Source organism: Rhamphochromis longiceps, linkage group LG3 (genome assembly GCF_057381845.1).
Source record: "Rhamphochromis longiceps isolate RC_006_pf linkage group LG3, R_longiceps_female_GT1.1, whole genome shotgun sequence".
In the NCBI taxonomy this organism is placed as follows: domain Eukaryota; kingdom Metazoa; phylum Chordata; class Actinopteri; order Cichliformes; family Cichlidae; genus Rhamphochromis; species Rhamphochromis longiceps.
Genome location: NC_140559.1, coordinates 46,018,869 through 46,045,016, shown reverse-complemented (window position 1 = coordinate 46,045,016; position 26,148 = coordinate 46,018,869). Strand labels below are relative to the sequence as shown.

Here is a 26,148-nt window from a genome sequence, read left to right as displayed (position 1 = left end):
GGCTCTCTTCCACAGCATGTCTTTTTTCCTGTGTTCCTCCCCTCACCCCAACCAGTGCAGCAGATGGCCCCGGGTTCTCCAGAACCCCCAGCTGACGTGGCTTGATGCTGGCCGGGTTCTCCTGAACCCCCAACTAAAACACAAGACGACTGGACGCAGAGGCAGACTGCTGAATCAGTTCTCCTGAACTGCCAGCTGAGACAGACAGCGGCGTGGGAGCCACGAAATGCTGGATTGGCTCACTCGAGCTTCCAGCAGGAGCTGATGCATGGCCAGAAGGCGTTGAGGTCCCTGGCTAAAGGTGTAGATGAGTGACTGACTGGATGGGTGACAACACTGGAGTCTGAACTGGTGACAAAGCTAATGACTGCGCTACTAACTCAGGTACTGACTGAGTTATGGACTGTAACAAAGGTTGTAGTGATTCTGATTGTGATAGTGGCTGAGTGGCTGACGGGGCTGAAGACTGAGCTAAAGGTAGCAGGGCAGATTGTGGTGGAGGTGAAGACTGAGCTAGCGGCAACTGAACAGGGAACTGGGCTAACGACGACACAGAAAACTGAACAGGGGGCGACTGAAGTTGAGGTGAAAATGGTAGTGGAGTTGGCGACTGAACTACAGGCCAGGTGGCTAACTGGGCTCCAGGCCAGGTGGCTAACACATATCCATGTGTTAGAATGGCCGAGTCAAAGTCCAGATCTAAATCCAATCGAGAATCTGTGGCAAGATCTGACAACTGCTGTTCACAAACGCTGTCCATCTAATCTGACTGAGCCGGAGCTGTTTTGCAAAGAAGAATGGGCAAGGATTTCAGTCTCTAGATGTGGAAAGCTGGTAGAGACATACCCTAAAAGACTGGCAGCTGTAATTGCAGCAAAAGGTGGTTCTACAAAGTATTGACTCAGGGGGCTGAATAATTACGCACACCCCACTTTTCAGTTATTTATTTGTAAAAAATGTTTGGAATCATGTATGATTTTCGTTCCACTTTTCACGTGTACACCAATTTGTATTGGTCTTTCACGTGGAATTCCAATACAATTGATTCATGTTTGTGGCTGTAATGTGACAAAATGTGGAAAGTTCAAGGGGGCCGAATACTTTTGCAGGCCACTGTATTTCATTTACAAATATTATAATACTGTGAAAAGTTATATGAATGGACAGTGTGACCTTACAATGTCCTTCTCTGTATCCTATCAAAGTTAACAATTAATGAATATGACAAGTCTTTATCTGAACACTGGTTAAACTCAACTCTGCAGAAGAGGACAATTAATCTCACACATGATGTTGCATAGAATTACAGGATTTTATTGGCCTGAAAAAGTCACATAGGCGTTCAACATATTATATGACAACAGATTTAAAGCACTTTGGTTCAGCAGTGACATAAGCCCTCATCACACAGCCAAAACGTTTGCATCATATCCACAGACAACTTGCGTGCTGATCACAGTCGAGGTGGCGGGCTAATGGTATTGCCTGAGCTTCAGCTCACGATGCATCTGGCACCAAACACACGGGTAACAAAAGCACACCTTACAGCAGTCATCAGTGAACGAGCCCTGCAGGATGGAGAAGAAGAAGCAGATAGACAGAGGATGAAGCAGCAGGAGTTACTGTTGTTACCCCTCAGACATAAAAGTTTAGTGGGGTGTTGTCATCCCCTCATCCGGCAGCTGTGTCCCTGTGTAGAGCTGGGTAACCAAATATCTGAGAGTTTGTCAAAACAAGAAGCCGCAGCTTTTTCCCCCACAGTGAGGGCAAGAGAGTTCAGATTTGAAGAACTTTACACTTCCTCTTTCTCAACTCAAGCTTCTCCATTATAAACTCTACGGATTGCAAAATACCACAAGTTTTATCCAGGTCACTTTTATGATGGCACTGCATGATGTGGTTACTTTATCTCAGTTTGACCATGAGAGGTGAGGGTGAGTGAGAAGGATCTGCACAAAGCACAATTTGTGTGCATTTTTTGAATCTCATAAAATTTACATTTAGATGTTATGTTAGTTCATTTTACAAGCAGAAACCTCCAGGGCTTAAAAGTGAAGCCAGTGCAGAAGTTATAAAAGTGCACTTCCTCTAGTGACCGCATCTATCTTTTAAATGTAGTTTGTAACAATATCCTCCATCTCTAACCCAGCCTTACATAGATGTTGTGGCGCTCTCTGATAGACTGACGGAGTAAGCAGGACACCACACCACAAACGTCCAGGAGTGGCATTGCACAGCACCATCCATGTTTATTGGCTGCATCACACTGCATGCAGGGGAAGCAGCAAAGGCCACAGCAACCTTTGGGGAGAAATATATACATATATAAATAAATATTTATGTATATATATTATTTACTATTTTTTTATTAACTACAACAAACCAACCAACCTGGATGTTCCAGGGGAGCAAAAAAACTTTGAATTTTTGCTATTTCAACTTTCCCTGAATCCAACCACAGAGAGACTGGACTTCTATTTTATTGTTATTATTATTATTATTATTATTATTATTATTATTATTATTATTATTATTGTTGTTGTTGTTGTTGTTGTTGTTATTATTTATTGATAGTAAAAAAATATATTTGGGACACTCTAAGTCTGATTTTCTATGCTATCATAAAAGGAGTCATTAAGTTTAAGTTGAACATTTGAGACATTTCCACTCCAATTACGAAAAGTCAGTTTTCTGGTGAAAAATGTAAAATAATGAAAAACTCCATAATGCTACTAAATGATCATTGCTATCATGTAGTCTCAGATAGTTCATTTATTCTTGATTTTTTACTGACTTTAAACACTCGGTTAGCTTATTGCAAACAAAGTCTGAGGAGATCGTTCATGCAGAAATCACTGCTGTTTGTAGGGTTTCCTGGGTTTACTTACAGCTCTCCATATCAGAGCAGCAATCACAGAGGTCGGTGCTCCATTGGCCAGAGTTTTCAATGGTCCTGATGACTGTCACCACCTGGGTGGGCTGCTGGTGGACGGCCATGCCTGTAGGAAACACAGACACAGATTGAAACGCTGTAGTGGTTATCTTGTGAAAAGAGAAATTTAATGCTAGATTATGAAAAAGGTGAAAGATTGATTTTGATACATGTTATAAGTATAACAGGATGACAACAAATATCTTGGGCCAGCTGTACAAATGATTTATGTACGGCCCAGACAAAAGAGCTGACACCGTTTTTATGCACAGATTTATTATCTCTGACTTCCTCAGAAAAATGTTACCACGTATTACATTCATGATTTTACAAAGATTTCTGATTCTCTTAAGCTGTTCATCAGTGTAAAATGTTTTTCTTACCTTCTTTTGTCTTCTCTGGTTCTCTGAGCTTTCAAAACAAGAGAAAAAGTTTGGAAACACCAGCATTTAAGCACAGACCAATAACAGGAAGGGGAGGTGCCGAGAGTACGCACACATCTAAGTTTTACTGGGTTGCCAGATGTTTTGGGATTACTTATGAGCCGCGGAGGGCTGAGCCTGATGGGAAGTCCACACACACAGTAACTGCTATGACGAATGTTTAGGAATTCACTGAGCCCCTGCTTCAGTGCTGTGAAAGGAAAACACACTGCTTAACCGATGAGCAGCAACAAGACTTATTCTATGAATCCATCAGTACTTCTGCTGTCAATCCAAACACACTTGACACCAGAGGTGGAAAGTAACAAAGTACAAATACTTCATTACTGTACTTCAGGTATCTGTACTGTACTTAAGTAGTGTTTTTTTAGTGATTACTTTTTACTACAAATATCTGTACTTTCTACTCCATTGTGTAAAAAGGCTTGTTACTTTTGCTGGTTCTCTGAGCTTTCAAAACAACAGAAAAAATGAGGAAACACCAGCATTTAAGCACAGGCCAATAACAGGAAGGGGAGGTGCCGAGATACGCACACACACTCCTAATTTGTATTGTACTGGCAGATGTTTTTGGGTTGCTTTTTTTTCTGACTATTTTGTACTACAAATATCTGTACTTTGTACTCCTTACATTTTGTAAAAAGGCTTGTTACGTTTGCTTAATGCAGTTCTGTCATTGTAAGGCTCCAAACATGAAACTAATTTCAGCCTAAACAGAAACATATGGCAGGCTGTTTATTAACCGCCAGAGGATGTCACGTAAAAAGAGATGACTGTGCCAAAGTCTGGGGTTAAAAGTGGGACTGTGTTTGTTTTGTTTTTGCACAACACCGGAACAACTGCAGGTGTCTGTAAGTTGTGGTACTTCAGCATCTAGCTTGTGGTACTGAAGAGGAGCGAGCATAAAGGGAGTGACGTTTTTTAAGTGTCAGGTCATTTTAAATGCAGTGTTACTATCAGCTCACAAACAGAGAGAGGAAGAAGAGAGGGTAGATTTAAAGGTAAGGACTGCTCATCTGACTGACTGACACATTCTCCTGTTTAGAGGAAAAGTCACCCTCTACAATGTGGACAACGGTAAATAGAAATACTTTTTAGTTTCCTTCTTTTCTTCAGCTTCAAGCTGAGTATAATTAGATTTTTTTTAAAGTTTGTATTCCCATCTACTGATATTATTTTATCATTATGTTAATAAAGCACAAGTAAGGCAAGTATTGTAGTGAGTGGTGGATTGTCAGATGTTTTTCGGTTGCTCGTGAACTGCAGAGGGCTGAGCCTGAAGGAAATTCCACACAGTTCCTCTAATGACTTTCCAGTAACTGCTACGATGAAGGGTCAAGAGTTCACTGGGTCTCTGCTTCAGTGCTGTGAAATGGAAACACTGCTTAACCAGTGAGCAGCAACAAGACTTATTCTATCAGTCTTGACACAAGAGGTGGGAAGTAACCAGTGTTGAGTAAGTTACTTTTAAAAAGTAATTAAGTACTAATTACTTAATCAATATTGTATTTAAAATACTTATCTAATTACTGTGTCTGAAAAGTAACTTAATTACTTAATAAGTAATTTAACTAAATACTTTTTTAAATCCCTATAATCCTTGAGTGGACAAACAATAGAAATTAAACTCTTTAAATAATAAATAATTTTTTTTAAAAGACGTAGACTCTACAGTACGCAGCGGTAGCATCTCTTCCACAATGTAGCCTGCAATCATTTTTTAAGCTCACCTTCAGACGATTTCTGTGCTGCTGAAGTAAAATCAAGCTTTGCCTGCTTAGCAGGAGTTGCCGCGGTGTTATCCGTGGATGATGAACAAGGATCACTCAGAAGTGTTTGTCTATGCTCTCGTGTCAGGCGCTTCAGTAGATTACTCGTGCTATTAACAGCAGCCGATAGTTTTTACATATTACTGTAATGTTCTTGTCTGCTTGTTTCACAAAAGTGAAGAGACGGGAATATGTCCATTTCATAAAACAGCCACTCGCTTCAGCCGTGTCCGACATCTTTAGAATACGACTATGCAGCAAACTGGCGCGAAATGACGTGCAGCTGCACTACAGCGATGTTAAAGCGGCAGAGTTTACTTTTACCTTTAGAAGACAAATTATTGAATAATTAATAAATGACATTCAGCGAGTTTGATTATTTTACAATGTAACGCAAGTACTTTGTAAGTAACTGTAATTAAAATACCTAAAAATGAACAGTAATCAGTTACTCTACTTTTTCAGTGGAAAAGTAATTTAATTACAGTAACGTGTTATGCGTTACACCCAACACTGGAAGTAATGAAGTACAAATACTTCATTACTGTACTTCAGGTATCTGTACTGTACTTGAGTGTGTGTGTGTGTGTGTGTGTGTGTGTGTGTGTGTGTGTGTGTGTGTGTGTGTGTGTGTGTGTGTGTGTGTGTCAGAGCGTTTCGTTTCTTTACCACACACACACATCCATACACTGCTTTTTACTATTCCACAGCACCTTGTCCAATATTCACACTCCAATGGACACATCTAGGACAACCTGAGGTTTAGTAGGTGCACCGATGATACTTGTTATGACTGGAGGAATGTCTGTTTTCTTTAATGGAGAATAAATCTTTTCTGCTGTTAGTTCCCCTTAAATAGTGTCACATTTGTAAGGAAAATTACTGAAGATGATTAAATGATTAAAGAAAAAAGACATGTTGGCACTTTAATTAAACAAACAAGATGCCATTTTTAGCTGCTAACGAGCTAGCTTGTGTCTTTAGTTGATTTCACAGGCAGTGTCGTGCTGTCAAAGCTGCTTCTTTAAGTTTTTGGCTCAGACAATATGGTACATAACTAGTGTATGTCCTGCATGGGTTGCACGGGTATCACAATGAATTACAAGGTGAGACCAAAAGTCAATAAAACCAATAAAATCTCAGGTAGTTGCAATCTGTTGCACGGTGTAACCGTGTAAGAATAAACTCTACCATTTTTGCAACAGGTGATCAATCGTACTGGATGTGTATAAATAGTCCTGTCTAGGGATGGGAATTGCGCACCAGTAGATCATTTCCTTGGAATTGTTAGTCTGCCTGCCTATCGATCCTCCTTATCAGTTCCACTTGGACTTGCTCTACAAAAAATCTAAAATTGTATTCTGTTTTATTATTTATGTTTCTTTTGAGTTTGAGTTTTGGAAAAGAGGATCTTAAGACACTGAGAAAAACAAAAAAAGAGAAACCAATCCTCAAAAAGGGAACTGTTCTGAATCTCTAAAAAATGTTTGATCCCAAATGCCTGTTTGAAATGTACTAACTTGTTCAGAATTGATAACAAGAAAATACCACAAAAGTGTAACAAATAATTAACAAAGAGGGTAAAAGCTCAATAAACTTGTCTATAGTAACCTGAATGTTTCTAATACACAATATGATGAGAAACTGTCTGTTGTAACATCTGTGTAACATGCACATCGGCAACATGAAAATGAGGAAGCAAGAAATCTGCAAACTATAAATTAAAATTTATGCACACAACTTTTAGTTTTTAAAGTCATCAAAGACGTGTGCTGTGCAATTATTCTATGCTGGCAAAAGAACAGTGCATGAAATAATTAAAAGACCAAAATCACCAATGAGTGATTTTGGCCTTGACCAATGACCAATGATGAGTGGATACAAACATCCGACCACAACTATATATAGTTTTCCATGATTTTATCATCTCTCTGTCCTTCTCTTGAGCAGATGCCCTATGGCTCACACATCCGGTTGCCTAACTCAGCAACTCAGATGACACTTCAGTATTCAGAATCAACACATTTTAATTTGAAACTTTTCTGCTTATTCACTACATCAAACAAAATATGTATATTTGTTACATCGAATGAAATATATCTTTGCTCCTACAAAGATTAGCTTCAGCAAATTCACATACAGCTATACTTGTTGTTGAATTCTGTGTTATATTTCTATCATCACTTAGTCACTTAGTCAGTGGAGGTGATAACAATGCTCATAACAATGGTCAGTTAGTCTCTGGTGTTTAAATGATGCTAGTCCTAAATACTAGCGTGCTAGTTAGTACTAAGGGACCCAAAGTGTGCCTAAAATTATCACCAGCATCATCGCGCCATCACCAGCCTGAACTGTTCTATATTTTCATGTTTACAGCAAACACTGACCCTAACATCTGAATGTTTTTGCAGAAATCGAGACTCGTCACACCAGAATATCAAATTGTAGCCTCAGTTTCCATTGCTTAGCTGACACTCAGTATGCCTCATGTGAAAGGTTAAGCATTGTTTTACAGTTTGGGAATTTTAGGTCCCATTTTGGGTCTGTAAAAATCTGGAGACAATATTCCCAAGAACTTCTTAAACTTTTCTTACTTACCTCTTGGACACAACTATTACAAATGCATAGAACAGTAGGAAGACTAAACTTCAAACATTTTTATTTAGTTTTGTGTTTTTGTTTTTTTTGTTTGTTTGTTTTTTTTTGGGGGGGGGGGGGGGTATTTAATTCCTGTTTTATCAATTATCTATAATTCTGACCATTTGTTGGTTGATTTTGTCTGACCAACTCACCAGACAAAAAGAAGAAGGCAAAAAATGAGAGTGTTTACCCTTATAAAGACAGTCAAGGCTTTATTGTTGTGTACGTCCAAGTACGAGTATTGTTGCACCCCTACTATATATATATAGTAGGGGTGCAACAATACTCGTATCGATATTGAACCGTTCGATACAGTGCTTTTGGTTCGGTACGCATATGTATCAAACAATACAAAATTTTTTATTTATTTTATCAACTTTTCTTCTGACGATGCTGTCTGTCTTATGCACTCAGTGAATCTGCGTTCGACTATAGGCTGCACTGTCGAGTGCAGATCCACTGAGCGCAGCACAGGCTAACAAGACAGAAGCTAAGCTCGTTGCAACATGGCAACTGCCTCAACGCTACCCGAAATTGAACCTCCCCCATCCTCATTCAGATCTGGCCTTTGGAACTATCTTGGTTTTCATGTGAAGCATGACCCTGAAGGTAAGTGCGTCATGGACAAAAGTAAAACAGTATGTCGGATGTGCCAAGCAATGCTCAATTGGTAGGAACTAGTGCGTTAGCGCAGTTAGCTTGTTAACATGTTGACGCCGTCCAGCCCCACGCACGGGGCGATCCGCGGTAGCTCGCAAACGGAGATTTGCCGTGTTGTGGCGTTAACGTCATTTTAACGAGATTAACGCTGACAGCACTAGTGGGAACACAAAGAATATGACTGCACATTTACGCCGACATCATCCTAGTGCAAAGACAAGTGGAAGCAGACAAAAACAACAAGCATGCATGCTACAAACTTTACCCGAGTCATTTAGACAGCGGTTAGCACATGATTCTCCTTATGGGGACCTGATATGTTTAATATGCTGCTGAGAATATAGCCCAGATGTCTGACCAACTCAGAAAAGCTAATGTCTTTCTCACTATCCTATCAAAGTTCACAATTAGTGAATATGACTAGTTTATATCTGAAAAATGGTTAAACTCTGTTTTGCAGAAGAGGACAATTAATCTCACAGATGATGTATAAAATTAAAGGATTTTATTTGCCTGAAAAAGTCATAGCCTCTCATTACACAGCCAAAATGTTTGCATCGTATCCACAGACGACTTGCGTGCTGATCACAGTCGAGGTGGCGGGCTACTTGTTTTCCCTGATCTTCACCTCACGATGCATCTGGCCCCAAACACACGGGTAACAAAAGCACACTTTACAGCAGTCATCAGTGAACGAGCCCTGCAGGATGGAGAAGAAGAAGCAGATAGACAGAGGATGAAGCAGCAGGAGTTACTGTTGTTACCCCTCAGACATAAAAGTTTAGTGGGGTGTTGTCATCCCCTCATCCGGCAGCTGTGTCCCTGTGTAGAGCTGGGTAACCAAATATCTGAGAGTTTGTCAAAACAAGCAACCTCAACTTTTTTCCCACGATGAGGGCAAGAGATTTCAGATTTGAAGAACTTTACAGTTCCTCTTTCTCAACTCAAGCTACTCCTTTATAATTTCCACGGATTGTAAAATACCACAAGTTTTATCCAGGTCACTTTTATGGTGGCACTACATGATGTGGTTACTTATAAACAAATAATGAGGACACAGAGACATCTGGGAGCTATTGAAGAGGTGACGGTGAGTGAGAAGGATCTGCACAAAGCACAATTTGTGTGCATTTTATATGAATCTCATAAAATTTAGATTTTACGTCAGTTAATTTTAGAACCACATCACAAAGACACACATTCAACTCGCAGAAACCTCCAGGGCTTAAAAGTGAAGCCAGTGCAGAAGTTATAAAAGTGCACTTCCTCTAGTGACCTCATCTATCTTTTAAGTGTAGTTTGTAACAGTGTCCTCCATCTCTAATCCAGCCTTACTTCGATGTTGTGGCGCTCTCTGATGGATCCACGGAGTAAGCAGGACACCACACCACAAACGTCCAGGAGTGGCATTGCACAGCACCATCCATGTTTATTGGCTGCATCACACTGCATGCAGGGGAAGCAGCAAAGGCCACAGCAACCTTTGGGGAGAAACAGGTACAGAGTTATTTTACAGACAGACAGACACCTCAGCAGACACCTCAGCACATGAATCATCACTTCTCACAACTTATTGCGACATTTCCACTCCAATTACGAAAACTTGGTTTTCTGGTGAAAAATGTAAAATAATGAAAAACTCCATAATGCTACTAAATGATCATTGCTATCATGTAGTCTCAGATAGTTCATTCATTCTTGATTTTTTACTGACTTCAAACACTCGGTTAGCTTATTGCAAACAAAGTCTGAGGAGATCGTTCATGCAGAAATCACTGCTGTTTGTAGGGTTTCCTGAGTTTACTTACAGCTCTCCATATCAGAGCAGCAATCACAGAGGTCGGTGCTCCATTGGCCAGAGTTTTCAACGGTCCTGACGACTGTCACCACCTGGGTGGGCTGCTTGTGGACAGCCGTGCCTGTAGGAATCACCATGCTGAAGGAAACACAGACACAGATTGAAATGCTGTAGTGGTTGTCTGGTTAGAGAAATTCAACATGAAAAAGGTGAAAGACTGGTTTTGATCCATGTTATAACAGGATGATTCCTGGTTCATATAAATGACAACAAATACCTTTGGCCAGCTGTACAAATGATTTATGTACGGCCCAGACAAAAGAGCTGACACCGGTTTTAAGCACAGATTTATTATCTCTGACTTCCTCAGAAAAATGTTACCACGTATTACATTCATGATTTTACAAAGATTTCTGATTCTCTTAAGCTGTTCATCAGTGTAAAATGTTTTTCTTACCTTCTTTTGTCTTCTCTGGTTCTCTGAGCTTTCAAAACAAGAGAAAAAGTTTGGAAACACCAGCATTTAAGCACAGACCAATAACAGGAAGGGGAGGTGCCGAGAGTACGCACACACATGGATTACTCAAGAGCCGCGGAGGGCTGAGCCTGATGGGAAGTCCACACCAATCACTGTAATGATGCACAGTAACTGCTATGACGAATGTTTAGAAATTCACTGAGCCCCTGCTTCAGTGCTGTGAAAGGAAAACACACTGCTTAACCGATGAGCAGCAACAAGACTTATTCTATGAATCCATCAGTACTTCTGCTGTCAATCCAAACACACTTGACACCAGAGGTGGGAAGTACAAATACTTTATTACTGTACTCCAGGTATCTGTACTGTACTTGAGTAGTGTTTTTTTAGTGATTACTTTTTACTACATATATCTGTACTTTCTACACCTTACATTTTGTAAAAAAGTTACTTTTGCTTTAACGCAGTTCTGTCACTGTGAGCCTCCAAACATCGAACTAATTTGAGCCTAAACAGAAACATATGACAGGCTTTTTTATAAATGACCCGAGGATGTTGCATAACAAGAGATGACTGTGCCAAAGTCTGGGTTAAAAGTGGGACTGTGTTTTTTTGTGTGTGTTTTTTGGGGGGCGGTTGCAATAAAGCACAAGGTTCACTCAGCTCTGCACACAAAATGGAAACTTCCTCCAAAGGGATACTTTTTACTTTCTTACTCTGAGTACATTTCAGAGCTTGTACTTTTTTACTTTTACTTGAGTAAAGAAGTTGAATCAGTTGTTCAAGTTTTACTGGAGTATTTTTTAACAGTATTATTTGTACTTAAGTGCAGAAAGTCTGTACTTTAGCCAAACATTTGGTCACCAGCAGGTCTAAGAGTACTTACACTGACATTTGAAAGCCAAATGGACTGGTACCTATATATTGCTTTTCTACTCTGAGTACTTAGTGTTTCTTTACTACATAAACACATCCAAACACTGCTTTTTACTGTTCCATAGCACCTTGTCCCACATTCACACTCACACTCTGATGGACACACCTAGGGCAACCTGAGGCTTAGTAAGTGCACCGATGATACTTCAACGTGTAATACGACTGCTAATAATAATAATCATAATAATAGTAACATGTAGATTGGAGAAGAACCAACCCTGCATATTAATGCATTCTTATGGACTGAATACTACACCATCAACCAAAAAATGTAAATGTCCAAGAGATGATGTAGTATTTTATAAACTGGTCACTACCTCAGGTTTTTCTCTTGACATTTCAGGAGTCAAATTCTTCTGGGAAAGGAAACAAGATGACTTAGCTCAAATGTATTTTTATCTGTATTTTTACCACAATTTATTTCACTTATTTACTGTTATGGCTGGAGGGATGTCTGCTTTTTTAAATGGAGCTGCTGGATATTTACATGAAGATGAGTAAATTTGTGTTTGGTTGATTATTTCTTTGCCGTAAAAATGCTTCCTGGGAATAAATCTTGCTGTTATAAATATTGCTGTTAGTTCCCCTTAAACAGTGTCACATTTGTAAGGATATTTATTGAAGATGATTAAAGTCTGAAGAAACAAGACAGTTGTTGTCAGTTTAATTAAATTAACAAGATGCCATTTTTAGCTGCTAACGAGCTAGCTTGGGTCTTTAGTTGATTTCACAGGCAGTGTCGTGCTGTCAAAGCTGGTTTTTTATGTTTTTGGCCCAGACAGTAAAGTACATAACTAGTGTATGTCCTGCATGGGTTGCACGGGTATCACAATGAATTAGAAGGTGAGACCAAAACTCAATAAAACTAACGAAATCTCAGGTAGTTGCAATCTGTTACACGGTGTAACCGTGTAAGTATAAACTCAGAATAGGTCACCATGTTCGATTTTTACTGACAGCTCCAGGAATGAGTACACACAGCGCACACATCTGGTGTAAAGCTAGTGAAACGTGAGGACCAAGTCATCACATTTTTAGATTTTACATGTAAGTGATTAAAGAAGAAGCTCAACACAACAGTTAGTTTCTATTCTCAGGTATGGAAGGACAAGGCAGCTGATGTCTTGGCAGAAGATAACAGTATCTGAAGTATTGTCAGGTTCTTTATGAGAGAAGACAACATAAACTCAAAGTACACGTTTCTTAAAATTTATTAGACAGTTAAAGGTGAGAGTTACTAACAGCACCGTGTCTCTTACTTCATTTAGCAAACCTAAACGAACAAAGAGCACAACACCCAGGCAGTAAACAGTTCTATTATGCATTATAATAGAACTGCACTTGGTTTATCTTTCGCCCTTTATGGCACAAACTTCTCTCTGTAATAAGAAGACCACTCTTCCCACTTCACCATGGCAACTGTCTCCTGTCCTCCGGTCAGGCCTTTATAGATCAAGAGAGATGTAAAAATGTAGAGGGAGAACTCCCAAACAAAAAAAATAGTTTTCGTCTAGTTTTGAGCGAATCAAAACGAACGTAAATCATATCATTAAAGGTTAACTGCGATGAAAGCACATGTGTCAGTGAAGACCTCTCTGTCTGCTGCTTCTACCATGGCATCATGAATGGTTCATTTATCAGAGAAGACCATTTTGTTTTTGCCTCTCTGTGAACCGTCACCAAAACAATAATAAAAGGAGCAATGCATTACTGCAGTAAAAAATATTATGGTCACTTGTATCTGCTTACATACTTTAGAAGTTTTTTATGTGAAGTAAGGCAGGTGTTGTAGTGAGGTACTGGATGTGTATAAATAGTCCTGTCTAGGGATGGGAATTGCGCACCAGTAGATCATTTCCTTGGAATTGTTAGTCTGCCTGCCGATCCTCCTTATCAGTTCCACTTGGACTTGCTCTACAAAAAATCTAAAATTGTATTCTGTTTTATTATTTATGTTTCTTTTGAGTTTGAGTTTTTGAAAAGAGGATCTTAAGACGCTGAGAAAAACAAAAAAAGAGAAACCAAACCTCAAAAAGGGAACTGTTCTGAATCTCTAAAAAATGTTTGATCCCAAATGCCTGTTTGAAATGTACTAACTTGTTCAGAATTCATAACAAGAAAATACCACAAAAGTGTAACAAATAATTATCAAAGAGGGTAAAAGCTCAATAAACTTGTCTATAGTAACCTGAATGTTTCTAATACACAATATGATGAGAAACTGTCTGTTGTAACATCTGTGTAACATGCACATCGGCAACATGAAAATGAGGAAGCAAGAAATCTGCAAACTGCGTACATGGCATGACTTACGAAATTTGTACTTGGAATCAGGCAGATGATGCTGGCCAAGAAATCACATGCTTTAAACCCTGAAATACCTCCTAATATTTACTTATAAATACAGTAACCCCCCTAACCCTGCAGATGCCTCATGGCTCATCCGGTTGCCTAACTCAGAACTCAGATGACACTTCAGTATTCAGAATCAACACATTTTGTACTTTTCTGCTTATTCACTACATCGAACAAAATATGTATGTTTGTTACATCGAATAAAATATATCTTTGCTCCTACAAAGATTAGCTTCAGCAAATTCAAATACAGTTATACTTGTTGTTGAATTCTGTGTTATATTTCTATCGACACTTCCTCAGTGGAGGTTAGCCTCTGACATCTCATAACAATGGTCAGTTAGGCTCTGGTGTTTAAATGATGCTAGTCCTAACTACTAGCATGCTAGTTAGTACTAAGGGACCCAAAGTGTGCCAAAAAAAATATCACCAGCATCTTCACACCATCACCAGCCTGAACTGTTGATACAATGGAGCATGGATCCATATTTTCATGTTTACAGCAAACTCTGAACCTAACATCTGAATGTTTTGGCAGAAATCGAGACTCGTCACACCAGAATATCAAATTGTAGCCTCAGTTTCATATTGTTCAGCTGACGCTCAGTATGCCTCATGTGAAAGGTTAAGCATTGTTTTACAGTTTGGGAATTTTAGGTCCCATTTTGGGTCTGTAAAAATCTGGATACCCAATAACTTCTTGAACTCTTCATATTTTCGCCTTGGACACAACTTTGTGTAAATGAAGTGAATAGAACAGTTTGTAGTATTTAGTAATTAAATAAGGTAGGCAAAAATAAGAGTGTTTACCTTTCAGTGTTTACCTTTACTAAGGCAGTCAAGGCTTCGTTGTTGTGTACATGCATGATCTGGTCAAAAAATATGAATCTCAGATTTGTTGTTTAGCCATGAGTTCTGTGATGTAGAGGCATTAAGGGGGCATGTAGTGGCCGATAAGTACTATTGCAGCGATTCTTCGCTACACATTTTCACCCAGGAAGCAAGAGTAAACAAAGATCAGGTATCGAATGGGACTACATCTACAGTGTCAGTGTACTGTCCACCGTTTGCTTACATCAGTGTAGCAAGAAGAGAGGCCTCAGGCAACTGGAAGCAACGATATGCTGCAAAGCTTTAGGCACATCAGAATAAGAAGAACCCAATCTCAAAGATTTACTAGACAAAGAACTCAAATGTTTATGATTTCGGGTACTCTTGGTTTCATTGCTAGATATTTTTATTTATTTTGCATGGCGCACTTTTATTTTTCTAACAAATTTTCTAAGGGAAAAATAATATAAGGTGATAAAGTACCGTTACAGAAGCAGTGGATTTTCTTTCAAATGTTTTAGGTCAAATAAATCTAAATGAAGTAGTAATGCTCTAATACAGCAGCATTATATGATGCAATGTTATAATGAATTAAGCACAACAGAAAAACACAGTTTCAGCCCGACAGGTTCCACTATTACAAACAATTACTTCATCTGCATATATTAGTGAATACGACTAGTTTATATCTGAACACTAGGACAATTAATCTCACACATGATGTTGTATAAAATTAAAGGATTTTATTGGCCTGAAAAAGTCAAATAGGATTCGACACATTAATATGACAACAAATTTAAAGCATTTTTCTTCAGCAGTGACATAGGCCCTCAACACACAGCCGAAATGTTTGCATCCACAGACGTGCTGGCAGCAGTCGAGGTGGCGGGCTGCTATTACTGCCTGATCTTCAGCTCACGATGCATCTGGCACCAAACGCACGGGTAACACCAGCACACTTTACAGCAGTCATCACAGAACGAGCCCTGCAGGATGGAGGAGAAGAAGCAGAAAGAGAGGATGAAGCAGCAGGAGTTACGGGGTCTCTGCAGTATTTCAGCTTCCTCACCTTACAATATAAAGCACTTTCAGGCCACTGCTGTTGTGATTTGGCGCTATATAAAAACAAATATTATTGTGCTGTCGTGGTTGCCACTGTGTAGATACGGCACTGATTATTCTGAACTCAAACCAACATGAATAGTAACAGAAACATGCAGAGGAGGTTTTCCTGTGATTTCCAGACAGTAAATTTCACATCACAACATTCAACATTCATCTGTTTTTACTAACAATAAAGACGTAAATGAATGACGGCAGTCTCTTTCTCCTTATCTGCTAAAAGCTCCACTATATTCACTAACTATCAGCTTTTTGATGCTGGCAGGAACCTGCTACAGCTAACTGTTACAACAGGCTGGCGTCAGCACTGAGAGTAACATGTCCTTTAAAAATGCTGTGTGGAGCTGGTAACCAAATATCTGAGAGTTGCAGCCACATGTGCAGGTTTCTTCCCACATTTTATGCAATGAAGTTCATTTTAGAACCACATCTGAAATACACACATTCAATAATAAAGACCGATCTCAGGACTTTTACTATATTCTGAAAATATCATAACTTATTACTCCAAGCAGAAACCTCCAGGACTTTTAGGAAGTCTTAAAACTGCACCTCCTCCAGTGACCTCATCTATCTTTTAAATGTAGTTTGTAACAGTGTCCTCCATCTGAAAGCAGTCTTACAACAATGTTGTGGCGCTCTCTGATGGACCCACGGAGTAAGCAGGACACCACACCACAAACATCCAGCAGTGGCAGTGCGCAGCACCATCCATGTTTACTGGCTGCATCACACTGCATGCAGGGGAAACACCAAAAGCCACAGCAACCTTTGACGAGAAACACGTACAGAGTTATTATATATAAAATGTCCACGTTTCATATATAATAACTATGTTTTAAATCACAATGCAAACAACATAGATTTTTACTATTTCAATCTGTTTTATAAAGACATGGAGAGTTCATTGTTTAGCACTTCTCCTTCTCCGTGCTGTCAGTTTGTCTGTTTGTTGCCCATCTTCCTCTTCTCATGTCTACATCATGTTTTGCATGGCTCATTGTACATTATGAAAGTTTCAGTGGCTATTTCTTCATATTTTGACTGCATGCTTTTGTTCCAGTTTCCAGTCAGTCAAATTGTCCTTTAATGCTCCTCTGTGAGAGTACCAAGGAAGCAGGGCAGCATTTCTTCTTTTGCTTGTCTACCTGCAGAAACACCTCCACCACAGCATTTATGTGTGTGGCATTATGAATGTTAACGCTAGTAGATTTTACAAGAAGTTTTCTAATGTCTCATGAATGTGATCACATCAAATGAAAAATCTTGTATCTTTTGTTTTATTGTCTTTGATTTTAAAAAGTCACTTTGGGGGAAAAAATTGATATGTTGTTTAAATCTTTTAATGCTCTTTTTTTTTTCAAACATTTTACCTGATTGTAAAAAAGGAAAGAAGATCTTAAAACATACATACAGAGATATAATAATCCATTAAAAAAAACATGTTGAAGAGCACAGTTACGTATGTCCCTGTGTGACACTGTGACATGAAGGTCTCCACTGAGTTTGATCCACTTTAAATTTTGCACTGGTGTACCATTGTGATGTTTTTGGCATCCTCCAGGGGGAGCTATTTCAGATTTCCCCGAGTGAAACCACAAAGAGACCAGATTAGGTCAGTTTTAACATTTAAATTCCTGTTCCCATTAAAGCAACTTAAACTTTGTTGCTCTATAATACTACTACCTGGACATTCTGGTGAGATAGTCTCAATGCTTTTAGAAATTCTTGAATATTTGCTGACTTTAGACTCTCTGCTAAATGATTGCAAAGAAGGCCTGAAGCAAAGTCTAAGGAGACGGTTGATGCACTAATCGCTGCTGTTTGCAGAAATAGGTCGGTTGACTTACAGGTCTCCATATCAACACAACATTCACAAAGGCCGGTGGTCCACTGCCCAGCACTGGCAGTTGTCATCACCTGGGTGGGCTGCTGTCGGACAGCCATGGCTGGAGGAGATAAATCACAAATACAGATACAGATAACAGGATCTTTAGCTTCATGTAAAGCACTATGAAGACCTCAGACCAGAGGCACATTTTATTTATGTGCAATACAGACAAAAAAGTTCACTGTGCAAGAAACTACTAAGAATGTACATATATATATATATATATATATATATATATATATATATATATATATATATATATATATATATATATATATATATATATATATATACGTCACTATGCAGAACTTAATGGCCACATGAGCATTTTGAGAAAGCTGTGACTGTGATTTTGCAGTATATAAATAAAACTAAATTGAAGTTTTTGACTATTTAAAAATGCATTTTGCAGTAATAAAACCTGCTGTAATTGTGCACGTAGGTCTGAACTTTGATGCCAAAATTCAAATTCATGGCCGATCACTTCAGAAATAGGCAGAGCAGGTGAAGTAACCTCAGGCCTCTCCACAAGATGGCGTGGAGAGGCCTGATGTGACTTGCTTAAAAACACAACTCAGGCAAACTGAAAGCAGCATTTTGAAAATGATACAGCATTTTGAGGAAGCCAGAAATGTAAAATGCTATATCAAAATTATATAACATATTAAATACCAGAAGAACACTGTTTCAAACACAGAAAGTAAAACAGATGTAAGCTGTCACTTCTACGGTGATGGATATTTTTATTTAGCATCCAGCCTAAGTGACATGCATCATTAAGTCCGCTTATTTTGTTACTGCAGTTGAAGTATAATAATAATAATATTAATAATGTATCCATCATTGCAGCTGCACGTCTTCCTGATAACACTTATACCAAAGTGTCATGAGTTCAAAGATTACTGACTCTTTTAAGCTGCTCGTTAGTATAAAATATCTGTCCTACCTTTTCTGCAGATCTCTGAGCTCTGTGCGGGAACAACTTAGTATCTAACTACAAATCAGGGAGTGAAAGAGGAATTGAAGCCTTTGAGCCTTTAATTTGAGCCTGAACAGAAACACATGGAAGACCAAAGTCAGGGGTTAAAAGTGGGACTGCGTGTTTTTGTTGTTTGTTTTGTTTTGTTTTTGCCACCACAAAGGAATGACGGCTGGTATCTGTAAGTTGCAGTATTTAAGCATCTAGCTAACCCTACTGAGGAGGAGCGAGGATAAAGGGAGTGACATTTTTTAAGTGTCAGGTACATAGTGGCTGTGGTTTCATGCTCAGAGTGAAGTCACGTCAACTGAGATTCAGCAGAGATTCTTTTGAATTTTAGCTGAAGTTCCTTGAATTCATTCAATGAATTCCACCTTCATACCATGTAGAAAAAAGATGGCATAAACAGTTTACTGGCAGTGTAGAGGATGGAAATCAGCCAGGACAACTCATGAAACATCTGCTCACATCAGGTATAATTCAGGTGTTTACATCCTCAAAGAGCAGCAGGTCAGCTGATCACAGCCTGCAAATCTACTCGAGCTCTCAGTACAAATTAATGTGAGTTATGATTTTTTTTTCCCCACACTGATCGATTAAAACCAGTTTTCCCCACCTGCTAAATCCACCAAACCCCTGACTGTACACATTTTTCTGTTCAGAGGCAAAGTCCTCTAAACTGGAGGCAACAGAAAATACAAATATATTTTTAATTTTCCTTCATCCCCTTTATCAGATTCAAGCTGAGAAGATTAGAATAAAAAAAATAGACTAAAGTTTTTATTCCTATCTACTGATATTATTTATCATTATGTTGATAAAGCACAAAGTTCAGTTAGCTTTTCACCAAAAAATAGAAACATCCTCCAAAGAGCTACTCTTTACAGTACTTCAACTTCTACTGGAGTATTTTTTTAACAGTAGTATTTGTACTTCTATTTAAGTACACAATGTAAGACCGAGTCCTTCGAAGGCCGTGAAGACCGGACGTGCGACTGTTTAATTGAACGGTCCTGTTGTCTAGCAACGAAAACAGTAGCAGCTATGTCCTTGGTGGATGACTGATATAGAGAATTTGGAAAGTCCTAGCCATTTTGCTGTGACTTAATCGGCCTGAAATTGCAGCCTTCAAAGGATACAACCCCTGAATTTGGACACCGCCATGGTCCTCCAGTCCCTTTGCCTTTTCACAATTTTGTTTTCGAGCTACTACAAGTAGCAGCCGTGTTCACAAAACTGGATCTCCGTGACGCCTATCACCTGGTTCTGATACGAGAGGGGGGGACAGTGGAAAGATTTAACACCCATCAGGGCCACTTCGAGTACTTGGTCAAGCCCTTTAGCATCACCAATTCCCCAACCGTGGCCCAAGCCTTTTTGTCCCATATCCCATATCCTACTCGGTGAGACGCATCATGGATGTCAGACATTGTGGGAGGGCTCTTCAGTATCTGGTGCACTGAGAGGTGTATGTCCAGTAGAGCATTCCTGGATCCCTCAGTCGGTAGTTCTGGATAAGACCATGCTCTGGGACTTCTATCATAGTCATCCACATAAACCCGGAGGGTCCCCGGGAGGCTTCTGTTAAGGCGGGGTTACTGTGTATGTGTTCACTTACCTTGCAAGGCCAGGATCCTCCTGGGATGTCCACCCTCTCCCTGAGGCACCTGAAGCAATCAAGCACCTGTGAATCATCTGGCAATCAGCAGACTACTATTTAAGCTGAGACCTGACCTTCAGTCTTCACTTGAGTGTGGTCTGACTGCAGTAGTATTCGCCTCGCTTGTCTGTAAGTCTCATTCCCTGTTATCATGACAAAGATTTCCAATGTATCCTTTCCTCTGTTTAAGACGGCCCACCCTGTGAGCCCCTGTGAGAGAGTGTTTTGCATAGTGGAGAGAGGAGTCTTTTTTTGGAAAACGCTAAAGATCAGAAAAACAAAATTGCTGCCTAAGAACTGCTGAAAGACTTATAATAGCACAATGTTCCCCTCACTGTAAGTAAACTAACTAAACTTGCACTTCTGAGTCCTGCGTTTGAGTCTGTTCAGTCAAACCTTGACACAGATGACCATATTCTGATTTAATAATTAATTGTTCAATAAAATATTCAACTGAATTATTTTACAAACTACCGTTTGCCATCTTTTTATAGTTTAGACTACTATTAAGGCTATTTACATACACTCCATGTTCTAGTGCAGGGGTGGGCATTTCCAGGCCCTGAGGGCCGGTGTCCTGCAGGTTTTAGATCTCACCTTGGGTCAATACACCGGAATCACATGATTAGTTCGTTACCAGGCCTCTGGAGAACTGCAGGAGCTAATTTAGCCATTTAAATCAGCTGTGTTGGTTCAAAGACACATCTAAAACCTGCAGGGACACTGGAGTTGTTCACCCCTGTTCTAGTGTGTTAATTTTTCAATATCTGTGGCGTTTTGGCTTTGTTTGTTTTTTACATTTCAAAATAGATGATTTAAAAAGACGTCCAGTTTAATAGCTTACTGCATCTTTTTCACTTCCTGTTAATTGTTGCATCGGGGGAAAAATATTTTTATTTCACATACTAAACCAATATTTTAAAAAAAAAAAACACAGAACATCGGCCTGGGAACTGAAAACAGAAAGTGCGATTTGGGAAAGCAAACGATTTCATTTCTGCTGAGAAACACACAGCAAAAGGAAAACTATAAATAAGGAATAATTATCAGAAGCTTTGTGATAATGTAAGCAAATGTTTCTGTGAGCTCTTCTATCCAACGTGAAGCTTATGGAAACCCATACACCAAAAAACCCAATAACTCTAAAATCTGTGAAATTTATATAACAATAATGGAAAGGGAACACAAAGAGGCATACACTAACGTGAAAACGCTGTAAAAGGAAGTTTGACAATACGCTCTTGCCCACATAGCCACATTAAATGTCACCAAGTTTTAACAACAGTCCTTGTCATGTTTCCAAAGGAGTCCGGTGACACACAAACAGGTAGGCCTGCAAAAAAATCTCACTTTAATTCTTTCACATAATTTAAGTTTCATTCCCTGACTATACTGACACGCGTTTAGATCTTGCAGTGATAAATAAGTTTTAAATGAAACTTTTCTTTGGTGAGCTGGTCCTTCAACAAATCTTTTCTTTTGCTACGTAACTGAGAAATAGAGACGACTGGCGGAGGAATATCATGTGGCTCTCTTTGTGTCTTCGTATGTTTGATTTCTTTCCAGGCATAATGCCAGACAGCAACAGGTCACAACACATCTGCCGGCCTTGGGCAGTAATATTAAGTAAGAGAGTAATTTGAAACATTTTTGCACATCTGCAGCTGCTGCATGGTGTCATTTATGACTAAAAGTATCACTGCCTTCCTTCAGATTGTACCTTGGTGATTTTCGATATCATATTCATTGCTCAAGGGGTAGTTGGTAAGTGAGAGATGAATCTACTGATGTTTGAATTTAATTTATATGCTGGAAACAAAGTTTGAAAAATCAAATAATCAAAGGTGTTTAATAAAGACACTCATCTTTATTCTTGTGCCCTGTAGGATTGGTGTACAGCACCGACTGTCCGAGGCAGCCCTTCATCCCCGTCTATATGTGTTTTTTCATACTCGTACCCATCTTGTTGGCACTGAGCTGGTGCTACAACTGTTGCAACATCGTTCTGTGCTCTGTGGCCATCATCTTCTATGTTTGCTGGTTCATCACAGGTGAGCTTTGAGAGCTGAATCCAGTTTCTTAACAGCAAAAGTCAGCTGATTTTAGAAATATTACAGACAGCCTGCACAAGCAAAGCAGATTTTATTTTGTTTTTTTTGTTTATTTCCCAACCAAGTTAGATGAGTAGCAAAACAAAAGAGCAAAAGAGTAGCTGATGTTGCAAATCTAAAATAAAAACTAGAGCTAATAATACGATTGTTAAGGAACCATCTATCAGTGCATGTGGGGGAAAATAAGATTAACCTCCTGAGAGCCAGAAAAACATATTTTGAGATTTAGATTTTTGAAGGTAATGTAAGTATTGTGTTTGAAAGAAACATGTTCCATCATTTTTTTTTTTTTTTATAATTATTTATTTGTTCCTTATCATCTTTAGACGTGTGATGCATCAGGTCTTGTTTGATCACAGAAGGGTGTAACGTAACGATATATTGCAGCACACCAGCCTGTTAAATCAATGATCTTTCCGTGGTCTTATAGACCGAGGCAGCCTTGTTGCATTCTGTTTAAAAGAGTTTAGGCTTTCTAGAGAGCCTAATCTTCAAGAATCTGCTTAAACCAGTAAATTCATATCTTAGGTAGCCTGAGGTAGCAATGCTGTGACCACATATATGCTGAAGAATGGTTTCAGTTTTAATGATACCTTCAGAAATGAGCGCCTCCCTCTGGTTTGTGTGCTCTGAATTTTTATTTCCTAAAACCTGGTTGTCTGTTTTCTGTGAGATGTAATCAGAGGACCATATGTTTGTGGCGGCTGTGTTGTTTTCATGTTTCGTGTTATGTAAATAAAAATAAAAAAAAATTGAAGGTAATTTCAGTACAGTTGAAACTGAACTGATAAAGACAGTTTCTGCAATAGAATCATGACAGCTGTGGCCATGAAATGTGGAAGCTGCAAAGTCCATGTGCTCTGTTAGCACAACCCGCACAAATGTGGTATCAACAGAAAGTCCTGAATGTCCCCATGATAGTACAGTAGTACTCATATTGATTGCATGAATGGATACGTGACATAGAGGTTTTAGACTCGTGTCTCTGACAAAGAATAAAAATTAATTGTTGAGTCTTATATTATCGTTTCCCTTTGTTTACTGGAAGTGTAAGACATGCTTATTCAAAAGAAATTTAAAGAGGAGCTATTTCCTTATTTTATTTCAAGTACGTGAAAACTTCAGCTCTGCACAGATCCGTTGACTGACATTTAATAACTGGTTCACTGATTTAAAAGTTAAAATAGATCATTCACAACAGAGAAATAAAGAGGGGTTTTCAGCCCCTCTCATGGGGCCAGAAATGGATTTGTGCAGCTTTAAACACCAAAGCAAAAAATAATGAGTTAGCACATTTGAGAAGCTGTTAATGTTGTGGAGCAAATTGATTTTTTCGTGGCATGAGAATTAATGCATTACAGCACTATTTTCTTAGTGAGCAAGCACCTTTGAGTCTCTTTTGTTTAATATTTCTCCAGGTAATGTGATGATCTACTCCATTTACGAACCGAACTACAATAAAAACACAACAAAAGCCGATCCATACTGCAACAAGACGCTCTACCTGTTTGCATTTTGGAGCACCAACCTGACCTACATCCTGTTAGGTGTGCTCCTCTTGTCCTATTGCTGTCGTAAGCAACGAGAGGCTGATGATGATAACACTCGGAGTCTGCTGCGTGGATGAAAAGAAAACTAATAAATAAAAAATGAAGCTTTGAACATGTTGGAATTTGGCTTTGATATGTGTCTTATATATGTTTAGAGCTTTTAATAACACAACACACTTTTTTCTTTTCAGAGAAATGTCACAATTTACAGGTAAAATACAAAGTTTAGTGGAAAATGTTTAATCTTTTTTTTATTATTATTATTTTCACGGAAGATTTCTGTTATCTAAACATTTGACTGGATGTTTTTAATAATATATATAATGTTAGGCAAAATAATGAACAAGAATATTTAAAATAGCTCAAAACAGAATATTTATTGGATAGAGCTGTTTAGTCAGAGGGTAAATTGGTTGTGTATCAAAATGCTTGTTTACTTTCTGAATGTTCATGTGCAAAAGTCTTTAGCCACCCATCGTTTCTTCATATTTGGCTTCCAAGCAACCAGAGTTTTTTTTTGTTTTTGTTTTTTAAAGTGGTCTTGAGCAGTGGAGTCGTGGCCAAATGCTGCTTCAGTTTTTATGATGGCAATTTGCATATACACTCGAATGTTATGAAGAGTGATTAGATGAATTGCAAAATTCATCTCTGTCATGAAAATGAACTTAATCCCAAAAAACCCACTTCCACTGCATTTCATCGCTGGCATAAAAGTAGACCGCTTCAATAATCTTCTCGGTAGCACAGGAAAGAAGGTTGATGAGCACAAGGCTAGAGATCATGTCATGCTGATTGAGTTGGAATAGCACACTGGATGTGTTAAAAGGGGATTCTTGAAATCATTCTTCTTATTCATCATTGCGTTGCATAAAAAGGGTTTGACAGGCAAGGAGGTTGTTGCAACTGAGATTTCACCTAAATTAACCTTTTGTCGGATCATCAAGAACTTTTAGGAAACAGGTTTAATTGTTGTGAAAAAGGCTTCAGGTCACCCAAGAAAGTCCAGCAAGCACCAGGATCGTCAGCTATGGGATCAGTGCCACCAGTGCAGCGGCGGCTCAGGAGTGGCAGCAGGCAGGTGAGAGTGCATCTGCACACATCTCAACATTATTGAAGCAGTGTGAGATCAGTTTGACAGAGAACAGAACAGAAGGCAGAAACATCCAAAGAAGAGCTTTGACTGTCCTTCAAGATGTCTGGAGATCTATTCCTGAAGATTTCTTACAGAAATGACAAGAAAGTTTGTCATATTTGTGATTAAGGATTAAACGCAGTCACAGCAAATATGGACTTCCAAGCTTGTTAGTAACTGTAGAAACACTTTTTTCTTTATATACTGCATTTCCATCATATGTCTGTGAAGGTTCTCAGTCATCCAGGTCATCGTAGTCAAAGGAGTTTGCAAAGAAAAGCGTCTGGACTCGTGTAAGTTACTTGAAGATGTTTCACCTCTCATCCGAGAAGCTTCTTCAGTTCTAAGGTCAAATGGTGGAGAGTCCCAGATATAAACCTAGTGGGAGTAACCCCCCACAGAGGGACAAAAGGACCCCCTGATGATCCTCTAATCGCCTGAGCCAAGGTGTGAAACTGGGTGTGGGTCCCAATCAGGGTCCCAATCAGTTTACGACACCAGAGTTGGTGTCGTAAACCCCCGCCTCTGTTCAAAGATGGTCGCTCACAGTGGACATAGATGGCTTCTTTCACTCCTCTGGATGGTTTGAAAGAGGAGTGAAAGAAGCCATCTATGTCCACTGTGAGCGACCATCTTTGAACAGAGGCGGGGGTTTACGACACCAACTCTCTGCCATCTATAATCCAGTTTTGAGATCCCTTCCCAGACGCCTTAACGCCCACTCACGTCCTGGGCCATCTGACCTCAGAAATTCGCATGATAAGGTGGGGCCAGGTTTCACAATGAACTCACCCGAAACTCTGGCTGATTGGGACCCACACCCAGTTTCACACCTTGGCTCAGGCGATTAGAGGATCATCA

General features: G+C 39.1%; 3 protein-coding genes and 1 pseudogene across 4 annotated transcripts; 1 reads left to right on the top strand and 3 right to left on the bottom strand.

The window, feature by feature from the left end:
• Nucleotides 1–1,298: 1,298 nt before the first annotated feature.
• LOC146675010 (cornifelin homolog B-like) lies at nucleotides 1,299–3,530 on the bottom strand (annotated as a pseudogene). Its single transcript, XR_014909881.1, has 4 exons — nucleotides 3,316–3,530; nucleotides 2,889–2,999; nucleotides 2,156–2,301; nucleotides 1,299–1,568 (listed from the first exon to the last, which is right to left on the bottom strand). The product of XR_014909881.1 is annotated as a cornifelin homolog B-like (transcript).
• A 5,404-nt stretch (nucleotides 3,531–8,934) lies between these two features.
• Nucleotides 8,935–10,833, bottom strand: LOC146675009 (cornifelin homolog B-like). Its single transcript, XM_085399804.1, has 4 exons — nucleotides 10,700–10,833; nucleotides 10,253–10,380; nucleotides 9,780–9,925; nucleotides 8,935–9,144 (listed from the first exon to the last, which is right to left on the bottom strand). Exons 1-4 carry the CDS (start codon nucleotides 10,816–10,818, stop codon nucleotides 9,049–9,051), a joined length of 489 nt encoding a protein of 162 aa, XP_085255930.1. The 5' UTR covers nucleotides 10,819–10,833; the 3' UTR covers nucleotides 8,935–9,048.
• A 4,501-nt stretch (nucleotides 10,834–15,334) lies between these two features.
• Nucleotides 15,335–18,864, bottom strand: LOC146675008 (cornifelin homolog B-like). Its single transcript, XM_085399852.1, is given in 4 exon segments — nucleotides 15,335–15,828; nucleotides 16,588–16,733; nucleotides 17,815–17,913; nucleotides 18,802–18,864. Coding segments are annotated over 3 exon segments (399 nt in total). The 5' UTR covers nucleotides 17,912–17,913; nucleotides 18,802–18,864; the 3' UTR covers nucleotides 15,335–15,672.
• A 3,201-nt stretch (nucleotides 18,865–22,065) lies between these two features.
• LOC146675007 (transmembrane protein 272-like) lies at nucleotides 22,066–24,232 on the top strand. The gene is made up of 4 exons (XM_085399821.1): nucleotides 22,066–22,120; nucleotides 22,208–22,258; nucleotides 22,381–22,545; nucleotides 24,024–24,232. The coding sequence occupies exons 1-4, from the start codon at nucleotides 22,066–22,068 to the stop codon at nucleotides 24,230–24,232; spliced, it is 480 nt and encodes a 159-aa protein (XP_085255947.1).
• Nucleotides 24,233–26,148: the final 1,916 nt, after the last annotated feature.

Bases quoted from the DNA above. Each gene is read 5' to 3' on its own strand.
- LOC146675007 (XM_085399821.1), top strand. From the start codon at position 22,066: ATGCCAGACAGCAACAGGTCACAACACATCTGCCGGCCTTGGGCAGTA. The intron at 22,259-22,380 runs GTAAGTGAGAGA...TGTGCCCTGTAG, and splicing joins CATTGCTCAAGGGGTAGTTG to GATTGGTGTACAGCACCGAC. The intron at 22,546-24,023 runs GTGAGCTTTGAG...ATATTTCTCCAG, and splicing joins TGTTTGCTGGTTCATCACAG to GTAATGTGATGATCTACTCC.
- LOC146675009 (XM_085399804.1), bottom strand. From the start codon at position 10,818: ATGTGTGTGCGTACTCTCGGCACCTCCCCTTCCTGTTATTGGTCTGTG. The intron at 9,926-10,252 runs GTAAGTAAACTC...TTCTCCCCAAAG, and splicing joins CTGCTCTGATATGGAGAGCT to GTTGCTGTGGCCTTTGCTGC. The intron at 9,145-9,779 runs GTAAGGCTGGAT...TCCATCCTGCAG, and splicing joins GAGAGCGCCACAACATCGAA to GGCTCGTTCACTGATGACTG.